The 11,669-nt window shown below is 42.2% G+C and overlaps 3 protein-coding genes across 3 annotated transcripts; 1 reads left to right on the forward strand and 2 right to left on the reverse strand.

Annotated features, from left to right (window-relative positions):
- Positions 1 to 213: 213 nt before the first annotated feature.
- LOC138865492 (neuroparsin-A-like) lies at positions 214 to 3,021 on the forward strand. The gene is made up of 4 exons (XM_070136086.1): positions 214 to 352; positions 1,458 to 1,538; positions 2,598 to 2,706; positions 2,856 to 3,021. Exons 2-4 carry the CDS (start codon positions 1,477 to 1,479, stop codon positions 2,982 to 2,984), a joined length of 300 nt encoding a protein of 99 aa, XP_069992187.1. The 5' UTR covers positions 214 to 352; positions 1,458 to 1,476; the 3' UTR covers positions 2,985 to 3,021.
- A 2,708-nt stretch (positions 3,022 to 5,729) lies between these two features.
- LOC138865566 (uncharacterized) lies at positions 5,730 to 8,795 on the reverse strand. Its single transcript, XM_070136257.1, has 5 exons — positions 8,791 to 8,795; positions 7,722 to 7,953; positions 7,335 to 7,449; positions 7,098 to 7,159; positions 5,730 to 6,671 (listed from the first exon to the last, which is right to left on the reverse strand). The coding sequence occupies exons 1-5, from the start codon at positions 8,793 to 8,795 to the stop codon at positions 5,730 to 5,732; spliced, it is 1,356 nt and encodes a 451-aa protein (XP_069992358.1).
- A 29-nt stretch (positions 8,796 to 8,824) lies between these two features.
- LOC138865567 (abnormal spindle-like microcephaly-associated protein homolog) lies at positions 8,825 to 11,625 on the reverse strand. The gene is made up of 9 exons (XM_070136258.1): positions 11,593 to 11,625; positions 11,322 to 11,422; positions 11,096 to 11,210; positions 10,690 to 11,011; positions 10,195 to 10,291; positions 10,069 to 10,100; positions 9,582 to 9,910; positions 9,194 to 9,308; positions 8,825 to 9,018 (listed from the first exon to the last, which is right to left on the reverse strand). The coding sequence occupies exons 1-9, from the start codon at positions 11,623 to 11,625 to the stop codon at positions 8,825 to 8,827; spliced, it is 1,338 nt and encodes a 445-aa protein (XP_069992359.1).
- Positions 11,626 to 11,669: the final 44 nt, after the last annotated feature.

Raw genomic sequence — 11,669 nt, forward strand, 5'->3', positions numbered from 1 at the left:
GTGAAAAGTCATCAACGAAAATTCACGTTTCAGGACGAATGATTTAGCTTTCCTGAAAACCCTTTACCTGACTCCGTGCTTTCGCGTGTCTGCCTTGCCCGTGTCGAGTCTCAGCCCTAACAAGCAAAGCAGTTGGCACCAGCTGACCTTGACCGCGAGGGTGTGGGTAAGACAGAGCTAAGCTCCTCCTCCCACTCGGTATCAGCCAATAGCAAGCATCCACATCGCGGCCGCGCGGACGAGGGGCAGGCTATAAAACCCGAGTTGGACACTCTAAACCCGCCAGCTTTCTGACGGCGCGCAGGAGAGCACCAACAGACTCACCCTCATCCCTTCTCTTCTACAATCAAAGGTAAAATTCACCTACAAGCAAAATGTGTACAAAAAAAGATACACTGAGGTTAGAAGAAATTAGTCTTGCTGCTGAAACCGAGTGAGGTAGTGTAGTGCATTTTAGAACCCTAGGAATTCGGTAAAATTTAGATGAAGTGGCTCGTTTTATGCTTTCTGATATTCATTTGCTTGATATTTAAATAATAGACGTAATTATGGTTCGCGCAGTTCATCGCTTGAAATCATTTATTGGGTGAATCAAGTGATGCATAAACTTAGTACATTCGGAAGTGCCAAACACTACAACAAATTGATCGTTTTCACAGATACATTGTTTTAAGTGGGATATGGAGCTATTAAGGAGCTTTCCTAGCGTTAGTAAATACAAGTGTGTATATATATGTGTGTATATATGTGTGTGTATGTATGCATATATATATATATATATATATATATATATATATATATATATATATATATGTGTGTGTGTGTGTGTGTGTGTGTGTGTGTGTGTGTGTGTGTGTGTGTGTGTGTGTGTGTGTGTGTGTGTGTGTGTGTGCGTGAGTGTGCGTATGCATAAATGTATACACACATATAATAATATATATATATATATATATATATATATATATATATATATATATACATACAAATATGTGTGCATACACACACACACACACACACAACACACACACACACACACACACACACACACACACACACACACACACACACACACACACACACACACACACACACACACACACACACACATACATACACACACACACACACAAATGCACACACACACACACACACACACACACACACACACACATATATATATATATATATATATATATATATATATATATATATATATATATGTGTGTGTGTGTGTGTGTGTGTGTGTGTGTGTGTGTGTGTGTGTGTGTGTGTGTGTGTGAGTGTGCGTGTGTTTGTTTAGAGAAAGATAGAGAGAAAGAAAAAAGCAGACACACAGAGACAGGGACAGAGCTAACACACCGGCATTTATATAAGTACGTCTGCAGTGCATATACAAATATCTAAGTACATTATCATAATTATCATAAAATACATCACGTTTCCTCTCTCTCCCACAGAACCTACCCTTCCCTCAACATGTCCCGAACTTGTATGCTGATCTTCGCCGTCTTGGCCTGCTCCTTCCTCCTCTCCTTGCAGTGAGTATCGTCTTGAGTTTATCTGCCTATAAGGCGGTCAGTCTGTTTGTCATGTTCTGTTTGTTTGGCTGCCTCTCTTTCTTACTCTGTCTCTGTCTGTCTCTCTCTCTCTCTCTCTCTCTCTCTCTCTCTCTCTCTCTCTCTCTCTCTCTCTCTCTCTCTCTCTCTCTCTCTCTCTCTCTCTCTCTCTCTCTCTCTCCCATCCCTCTCTGATCTCTCTTCGTCTCTCTTTCCCTCCACCCTCTCTCTCTCTCTCTCTCTCTCTCTCTCTCTCTCTCTCTCTCTCTCTCTCTCTCTCTCTCTCTCTCCCTCCCTCTCTCTCTCTCTCTCTCTCTTCTTGGTGTTCCTCAGATGCATGACGAGTTCAAGCTATGAAAAAATGAGACAATACTAATAACAATTAGATTCAAAATGATTATTTCATAGTGTACTGTGTTTGTAAGGGTGTGTGATGGGGCGGTATGAGGGAATTAAGATGAGTGCATTTGTTTGTGTGTGTGTATGTGGTCCATGTGTGTGTGTGGACGTATATGTGTTGGTGAGCATGAGCACGAGAGCAACAGTACAAATGTTCAAAATTGTTCTGGTTGCTGTGATGTCGAGTGCTGTGTGCCCGGGCAGCATGCGGGCGGCGCGGGCGTCGGCTCCGCCCGCCGCAATTACCCACTCAGCGGCGAGGGCCTCACACGCGCACTCGCATCTCGGGCGCTGGTGCCGCCGCTCCCATGGGCTCCCCTATGGCCGCATCCTGTTGGCGTCTTCCCTGTTCGCTCTGCCCGCGAGGCCCTCCCTTGGCGCTCTCTCTTCCCTTCTTCCTCCTTCTGCAGGACCGTCGGGAGTTCGGGAAGTTGCTTAGGCACAAGTTTGGGTGATGTGTTCGATGGGTTTCCCCTCTCTTCCCTGCGGCAGGTGGTTATCTGTCTGTCTTGAGTTGCATGGCTCATCCTCGATTCATATGCTGCTCCATTTGTCTATGTGTTCCCATCACTTTCTATTTTAAGAAGAATAACGAGTAAATGAGGTAACTGTTTATAACTGTGAACTTTGTTTCCCCTTTAGTAACGCGGAGGCGGCGCCGTCGTGTGGGGCGACCAGGAACCAGGTCGACGCGTCCACCTGCAAGCACGGCACCGTGGAGGACTGGTGCCGCAACGTCGTCTGCGCCAAGGTGAGCTCGGCCTCTCGGTCACGTGACAACCAGCCGTCCTCTTCTTTCACGGCAACATAACAGTGACAAAATTGCCAAATAAAGCACATGTAAGCATTGTTTCGTCCCGAGGCCACGGTAACTAATGGCGGCTCGCCTTTCCCCCGCAGGGCCCCGGCGAGGAGTGCGGCGGCGAGTGGGGCGAGCTCGGCAAGTGCGGCGGCGGCATGTACTGCTCGTGCGGCTTCTGCTCGGGCTGCAACACCAACCTGGAGTGCTGGTTCGGCCACTTCTGCTAGGGCTTCCGCCTCAACGCCACAGCCCGGCTGCTTCTCCCTTCCCCGCCTCCTCCTTGGGCTCCCTCGCCGCCCGGGTCCAAGGGGCCGCCTCACCGACGAGCTGAACGTGGGCGGGCCGCCTCGGGTCCCACCTCGGGCCCTCTCCTTGGATATGAAACGAAGAGAATACATTTTTGCTTCACACCGGGCTCGAGTCAAGGTCTGCACGAGGAAATGCCCTTCGAGATGCAAATGGCTTCGCAGGAAGTTGCGGAGGCTCTCGGGCTCCTCCGTCGGTGGCCGCGGAAGGGCTGCGGGCCAGGCGCCGGCGCGGGGTTCTCGCCTGCACTTTACCTGAGCAACGCTGACAACTGCAGTCGAACAGGAAGCGATTCACATGCACTGGCTGGAAGTGTGTTTTGCTATTTTTATATATCCAATTATATACACATTGTCACGTATACAAGTTGAGCGTTGTTAAATGTTGCAGATTTAATATTGTGATAAATAAGTACAAATAATATTAGACGTCTTAAGTGGCCAGTTCAGGCCACCCCCTAACCCCGACCTACGTAACATGGTAGGCCCCTCCCCTCCCCCGGCCCCTCCCCTCCCCTCCCCCCGGCCCAGCATCACCGCCCGCTCTCGGTACGACCGCCGCGACGCCGCCGGCCCTGACTGCCCCATCCTGTTCATCCCAGCAGCTGCTCGTTGCCAATGCCGATACCCATCCTCTCCAGCTGAAGGCCTTTCTCTGGCTGTGCTCCGCCTCTCTCTCTCTCTCTATCTATCTATCTATCTATCTATCTATATATATGCATGTATATGTATATGTATGTATGTATATATATATATATATATATATATATATATATATATATATATATATATATATATGTATGTGTGTGTGTGTGTGTGTGTGTGTGTGTGTGTGTGTGTGTGTGTATGAATCTCTCTCTCTCTCTCTCTCTCTCTCTCTCTCTCTCTCTCTCTCTCTCTCTCTCTCTCTCTCTCTCTCTCTCTCTCTCTCTCTCTCTCTGTATATATATATATATATATATATATATATATATATATATATATATACATATATATATATACATATGTATATATATACATATGTATATATATATATATATATATATATATACACATACATACATACATACATACATACATACATACATACATACATACGTACACACACACACACACACACACACACACACACACACACACACACACACACACACACACACACACACACACACATATATATATATATATATACATATATGTGTGTGTATATATATATATATATATATATATATGCACAACACACACATATGTATATATAAATATGTACATATATACGAATATCTATATTTATGTGTGTGTGCGTGAAAATGTGTTTGTTTATATATATGTATGTATATATGAATAATGCCTTTTAATCCCCTGTGATCCCCGACCTTCCCCGTCCCTCCATCGCCCATGAAGGGAAACACCGGCTCCTAAGGGCTCGAAATGTCCCTCAAAAACAACGAAAAAGCAAACCCACTTTTTTCACGGCAGAGTAAGGGCAAAAGGGGGAACGAGGGAAGGGAAATCTGACCCAGTTCCTCTTGCCTTGCCCTGACTTTCTGCACCAAATGTATTTCATTTTATTCGCAATAAAGTACATAAACATCAACGATGTATTCTTCGTTAATACCGGAAACGTGGCATCTGATCAGAGCAGCATCTTAAAACAATGAAGGATTGAGAATTATAATTTGTTACTTCATAATTGACAGTTAATTTTCCCTTCTTTTTCGGAAAATCTACCAGCAGATAATCCCCTGAACATGTGGGTTTCTACCAAACAAGCTAAATAAACAAAAATAGTTTCCTATATGTTTTCCCTGTTTAATCAGTATCACTAATGCAAATTACTACCAACAGAGAATCCATCGAATATTTACGTTTATATCGTGTAAGGAAAATAAACAGATACAGTTTTCTATATATTCTTTTCTCTGGTTAAGCAATGTAATATATCAATGTAAATTACAAGTCTTAACCTGCAATCTATATAAAAATGCACTGAACTCCATTATGAAAGTGCAGATCCATAAAATTATAAACTTTGGAACATCAGTGCTTCCGTAACTTGCATATCTCATAAGGAAGCAATTAAAAAAAATCTTGGATGTATTTTTATTGAAGTACATCCGTATTAAGCACTAAATGCAGTAGCACAGTACAGTGATACATACCTACATACATATATACATACAATTATGTATGTATATGTGAAAGTACGTATTTTCTTTATCACAGTGACTACTGTGAAGTATGTCATCAATACCTACTGAAATGCAAGTAATTATGAATGAGCTGCAATTAGCTACCATAGTCTTTTTAATGATTATTTAATATTGTTACAATATCATCATTTGCTAGATACGCATCAGTTTATACCCCACAACTGTGCATATCTAATTTTATTTCAGCTAGCAACAAAACCGCTGATTTTTTTATTTTTTTATTACTGTTCCCGTAGCTACAGTGGAAGCAAAAATGAGTTAACAAAATAATGATATAAATAAAAAAGCTCTTCTTTAAATTACTGTTAAACTTTGCCTACAATATGGTTACGCAATAAGTATATCAAAATATAAATATATATGTATATGTATACAGTAGAAGTTATGGAATACTTAAAGCTGCTACAGCATATCTCTTCCTATATAACATTATACTCCTAAGCGGAACGATTATCCCTTAGGACGCTCCTCTCAATTCCTTCCTGGCAAGATGGCCGCGGAGAGCTGCTTGTATCCGCACAGCCGCCTGGATCACAGCTGGGTCGCTGAGATCCAAGCTGGCCTGCGCTCTCTCCCTCAACATCTTTCGGGTTTTGTAGCCTCTAAATCCAGCCTGGATCTTTGTAGCCGCTGCTTCTGCGTTGATTTGGTCCGCGTTCGACGAATCCGACGCCGCGCGCTTTTCTGCCATGTGCTTGCGCGTGAGGTAGCCCCGGACACCAGCCTGTAGAGTCACAACTGCTTTCGTTAATGCTGGATCCTCCGGGGGTACTTCTCGGTGTTGCATTCTCTCTTCGAGGACGCTGGCCATCAGGACGTCCCTCGTAAGGCTCCCTCGCCGAGCCTCCCTTTGCGCTGCTTCCAATCTATCCCTCCGCTGCTGCATTCCGCGGGGCAAACTGCGGTAAGAAGGTTTGCTGGTATTTTTCATGTGTTTTCTCGTCTTGAAGCCACGGAAAGCTGCCTGGATTTTCGTAGCTGCGGCATCTTCATTGTCTTTGTTGCCTGAACCTCTTCTTTTCGACTTGTTTCTGCTATGTGCAGGGCCGTTTGTGCGATGTTTCTTGATCTGTTGCCTTGTTCTGTACCCCCTGAAGATACTTTGAATCTTTGTTGCTGCAGTGTTCAGCTCTGTAATGTTAACAGGAGCACTGAATGCACTCTGGTCTGGGGATGGGCTAGCATCTCTGCTGGAGACATTAGACCAGTCGCTGTCACCAGCATGGCCAACCTCCAATGTGTTTGTGTTATCAGATACTGAAACCTCTAAATCTTTGGTTTGGAGTACTGGAGTACTGGAGCGTCGCGCCCGAGAACAAAGTTCGTCATTAATGATCGGATATTCGTGATTAATATGGTATACATAAATATAAAGTGATAAACACCACGTATCATTTGGCTAATAAATATTAAAGTTATTAACGAAAAACAAGTTTTTGAACAATCACGGCCTATTAAAAATGGCATTTATCCATTGAACAAATTTGTTGAAAAAAATACCACCTATAATCTATAGCAATACCTAAACATTGCAAAGACCGGAGTTTTAAATTTCGTTTTAGTTTAGTGGGATTTTTTTTTTTTCTAAATGTCTAGTCCTATGAACAATTTTCTTTAAAATCATTGCAAACATATTCAGCTTTTAAATCATCCAAACCCCATTAGAATCGCCCAATTATTTATGGATGAATTTTTAAAATGTTGACGAAAGTGTAGTTTTGAGATAACGGTCTCCGAAATTTTGGATTAGCCTTGATTTTTTTTTCTTCTTCTTTTTTAGAATTCTAATCTCTGCGGCAATCTTGCTGCATTCTATTGCGTTCACATGGTATTCTGAAGTGTAGCTGGTACATGGTCTCCCCTTCTGCAAAGTACTAATGGTAATAACTGCAAATGATTGTGGAAATTCTCGTTGGAGCACATGGTTTGTAAGGCCTAACCTGACGACGTGAGGTATTTAAATGTATAAACAACTGCTGCAGCTGTGATTTAGAAGTATTTCCTATCATATTACGATTATTATATACTCAACTAGCATCTACAATTAATAGTGTACCCTTACTGTGTGACAAGGCCGTACGTCTACGGTATGGTGTCATGGAGCTAGGAGCTGGCAACCTTTGTCTCTGATTTTCTGGTGGAGCTTTGTCTCCCAGAGCCGCAGTCTTCGCGATCAGCTGATTGGTAAACAGAGTTGCCAGCTAGCTACCAGAGAATTCCAAAATAAACCGAAAAAAAAAAATAATAATAATAATGTCGAGTAAATTTTCACGGACGCGACAATGTAAACATCGGAGCGGGGGGAGGGGGGGGTCAGAGATTTAGCCATAACTCCTTTAATTTTACATATTTAGCAAAAATATTACGTCACGAGATTGCCAAAGCCCACTAGATTACAGATTTTTTTTTTTTTTTTAATTCAAGTATTTTTTAAAATTTTCGTTGCGACAGCCCCCTGAATCTGGGTAGCTGCCTTTTCAAGCTCAGGGTCATTCAGGTCAATGTCAACTATTTCTTCATTACCAGGAGTTTCATTTTCTTTCAGATTTTGCTTGGTTTTATAGCCTCTGAAGGAAGCCTGAATCTGATTTACAGCCTTTTCAAGTTCTGGGTCATTCAGATCAAGGTCAACTGTTTCTTGCTCTGTTTCAGCTGGAGTTTCATTCTCTTTCAGATTCTGCCTGGTTTTATAGCCTCTGAAGGAAGCCTGAATCTGGGTTGCAGCCTTCTCAAATTCAGGGTCATTCAGATCAAGGTCAACTGTTTCTTGCTCTGTTTCAGCTGGAGTTTCATTCTCTTTCAGATTCTGTCTGGTTTTATAGCCTCTGAAGGAAGCCTGAATCTGAGTTGCAGCCTTCTCAAGTTCAGGGTCATTCAGATCAAGGTCAACTGTTTCTTCTGTTTCAACTGGAGTTTCATTCTCTTTCAGATTCTGTCTGGTTTTATAGCCTCTGATATCTGGGTTGCAGCCTTTTCAAGTTCAGGGTCATTCAGATCAAGGTCAACCGTTTCTTCTGTTTCAGCTGGAGTTTCATTCTCTTTCAGATTCTGCCTGGTTTTGAAGCCTCTGAAGGAAGCCTGAATCTGGGTTGCAGCCTTCTCAAGTTCAGGGTCATTCAGATCAAGGTCAACTGTTTCTTCTGTTTCAGCTGGAGTTTCATTCTCTTTCAGATTCTGCCTGGTTTTATAGCCTTTGAAGGAAGCCTGAATCTGGGTATACATAAATATAAAGTGATAAACACCACGTATCATTTGGCTAATAAATATTAAAGTTATTAACGAAAAACAAGTTTTTGAACAATCACGGCCTATTAAAAATGGCATTTATCCATTGAACAAATTTGTTGAAAAAAATACCACCTATAATCTATAGCAATACCTAAACATTGCAAAGACCGGAGTTTTAAATTTCGTTTTAGTTTAGTGGGATTTTTTTTTTTTTTTTCTAAATGTCTAGTCCTATGAACAATTTTCTTTAAAATCATCGCAAACATATTCAGCTTTTAAATCATCCAAACCCCATTAGAATCGCCCAATTATTTATGGATGAATTTAAAATGTTGACGAAAGTGTAGTTTTGAGATAACGGTCTCCGAAATTTTGGATTAGCCTTGATTTTTTTTTCTTCTTCTTTTTTAGAATTCTAATCTCTGCGGCAATCTTGCTGCATTCTATTGCGTTCACATGGTATTCTGAAGTGTAGCTGGTACATGGTCTCCCCTTCTGCAAAGTACTAATGGTAATAACTGCAAATGATTGTGGAAATTCTCGTTGGAGCACATGGTTTGTAAGGCCTAACCTGACGACGTGAGGTATTTAAATGTATAAACAACTGCTGCAGCTGTGATTTAGAAGTATTTCCTATCATATTACGATTATTATATACTCAACTAGCATCTACAATTAATAGTGTACCCTTACTGTGTGATGAGGCCGTACGTCTGCGGTATGGTGTCATGGAGCTAGGAGCTGGCAACCTTTTTCTCTGATTTTCTGGTGGAGCTTTGTCTTCCAGAGCCGCAGTCTTCGCGATCAGCTGATTGGTAAACAGAGTTGCCAGCTAGCTACCAGAGAATTCCAAAATAAACCGACAAAAATACAAAAAAAAAAAAAGTCGAGTAAATTTTCACGGACGCGACAATGTAAACATCGGAGCGGGGGGAGGGGGTGTCAGAGATTTAGTCATAGCTCCTTTAATTTTACATATTTACCAAAAAATATTACGTCACGAGATTGCCAAAGCCCACTAGAATACAGATTTTTTTTTTTTTTTTAATTCGAGTATTTTTTTTTTTTAATTCGTTGCGACAGCCCCCTGAATCTGGGTAGCTGCCTTTTCAAGCTCAAGGTCATTCAGGTCAATGTCAACTATTTCTTCATTACCAGGAGTTTCATTTTCTTTCAGATTTTGCCTGGTTTTATAGCCTCTGAAGGAAGCCTGAATCTGATTTACAGCCTTTTCAAGTTCTGGGTCATTCAGATCAAGGTCAACTGTTTCTTGCTCTGTTTCAGCTGGAGTTTCATTCTCTTTCAGATTCTGTCTGGTTTTATAGCCTCTGAAAGAAGCCTGAATCTGAGTTGCAGCCTTCTCAAGTTCAGGGTCATTCAGATCAAGGTCAACTGTTTCTTCTGTTTCAGCTGGAGTTTCATTCTCTTTCAGATTCTGTCTGGTTTTATAGCCTTTGAAGGAAGCCTGAATCTGAGTTGCAGCCTTTTCAAGTTCAGGGTCATTCAGATCAAGGTCAACTGTTTCTTCCTCTTTTTCAGTTGGAGTTTCATTCTCTTTCAGATTCTACCTAGTCTTGAAGCCTCTGAAGGAAGCCTGAATCTGAGTTGCAGTCTTTTCAAGTTCAGGGTCATTCAGATCAAGGTCAACTGTTTCTTCTGTTTCAGCTGGAGCTTCATTCTCTTTCAGATTCTGCCTGGTTTTATAGCCTCTGAAGGAAGCCTGAATCTGGATTGCAGCCTTCTCAAGTTCAGGGTCATTCAGGTCAAGGTCAACTATTTCTTCTGTTTCAGCTGGAGTTTTATTTTCTTTCAGATTTTGCCTGGTTTTATAGCCTCTATCCTGCCCATCAGGTCGTCTCTGTTCGAGACAACCCTGGGTGGAGGAGGCCTGTGGGACGACCGAGGAAGTCGTGGCTTGGGCAGATCGACCAAACCTGCCGTGAAGAAATAGAGATGGGCCGAGTCCCTGCCTGGCGTCTAGCCATGAGGGATCCTCGTAGGTGGAAGCGAAGGGTGGATGCGGCTATGCGCCCCCGTCGGCGTCAGCCCCCTTGATGATGATTTATAGCCTCTGAAGGAAGCCTGAATCTGGGTTGCAGCCTTTTCAAGTTCAGGGTCATTCAGATCAAGGTCAACTATTTCTTCTGTTTCAGCTGGAGTTTCATTCTCTTTCAGATTCTGTCTGGTTTTATAGCCTCTGAAGGAAGCCTGAATCTGGGTTGCAGCCTTCTCAAGTTCAGGGTCATTCAGATCAAGGTCCACTGTTTCTTCCTCAGCTTCATCTGGAGTTTCCTTCTCTTTCAGATTCTGTCTGGTTTTATAGCCTCTGAAGGAAGCCTGAATCTGGGTTGCAGCCTTTTCAAGTTCAGGGTCATTCAGATCAAGGTCGACTGTTTCTTCCTCTGTTTCAGCTGGAGTTTCATTTTCTTTCAGATTCTGTCTGGTTTTATAGCCTCTGAAGGAAGCCTGAATTTGGGTTGCAGCCTTTTCAAGTTCAGGGTCATTCAGATCAAGGTCAACTGTTTCTTCCTCTGCTTCAGCTGGAGTTTCATTCTCTTTCAGATTCTGTCTGGTTTTATAGCCTCTGAAGGAAGCCTGAATCTGGGTTGCAGCCTTTTCAAGTTCAGGGTCATTCTGATTAAGGTCAACTGTTTCTTCTGTTTCAGCTGGAACTTCATTTTCTTTTAGATTCTGTCTGGTTTTATAGCCTCTGAAGGAAGCCTGAATCTGGGTAGCAGCCTTCTCAAGTTCAGGGTCATTCAGGTTAAGGTCAACTGTTTCTTCTGTTTCAGCTGGAGTTTCATTCTCTTTCAGATTCTGCCTGGTCTTGAAGCCTCTGAAGGAAGCCTGAATCTGGGTTGCAGCCTTTTCAAGTTCAGGGTCATTCAGGTCAAGGTCAACTGTTTCTTTTGTTTCAGTTTCCTATATGTTTTCCCTGGTTAATCAGTATAATGCACTAATTGCTACCAACAGAGAATCCACCGAATATTTACGTTTATATCATATAAGGAAAATAAACAGAAACAGTTTTCTATATATTCTTTTCTCTGGTTAAGCAATGTAATATATAAATGTAAATTTCAAGTCTTAACCTGCAATCTATATAAAACTGCACTGCACTCCATTATGAACGTGCAGATCCATAAAATTATAAACTTTGGAACATCAA

Source organism: Penaeus vannamei, chromosome 21 (genome assembly GCF_042767895.1).
Source record: "Penaeus vannamei isolate JL-2024 chromosome 21, ASM4276789v1, whole genome shotgun sequence".
NCBI classification, from domain to species: Eukaryota; Metazoa; Arthropoda; class Malacostraca; order Decapoda; family Penaeidae; genus Penaeus; species Penaeus vannamei.

Coding starts and splice junctions, on each gene's coding strand:
- LOC138865492 (XM_070136086.1), top strand. CDS start 1,477: ATGTCCCGAACTTGTATGCTGATCTTCGCCGTCTTGGCCTGCTCCTTC. Junction 1,539..2,597: donor TCCTTCCTCCTCTCCTTGCA/GTGAGTATCGTC, acceptor TTTCCCCTTTAG/TAACGCGGAGGCGGCGCCGT. Junction 2,707..2,855: donor GCAACGTCGTCTGCGCCAAG/GTGAGCTCGGCC, acceptor TTTCCCCCGCAG/GGCCCCGGCGAGGAGTGCGG.
- LOC138865566 (XM_070136257.1), bottom strand. Junction 7,160..7,334: donor ACGTACGGCCTTGTCACACA/GTAAGGGTACAC, acceptor AATCATTTGCAG/TTATTACCATTAGTACTTTG. Junction 6,672..7,097: donor GCTACACTTCAGAATACCAT/GTGAACGCAATA, acceptor AATATTTATTAG/CCAAATGATACGTGGTGTTT.
- LOC138865567 (XM_070136258.1), bottom strand. CDS start 11,625: ATGGAGTGCAGTGCAGTTTTATATAGATTGCAG. Junction 11,211..11,321: donor TTCAGAGGCTTCAAGACCAG/GCAGAATCTGAA, acceptor GGCTTCCTTCAG/AGGCTATAAAACCAGACAGA. Junction 9,309..9,581: donor CTACCCAGATTCAGGGGGCT/GTCGCAACGAAT, acceptor TTTACCAATCAG/CTGATCGCGAAGACTGCGGC.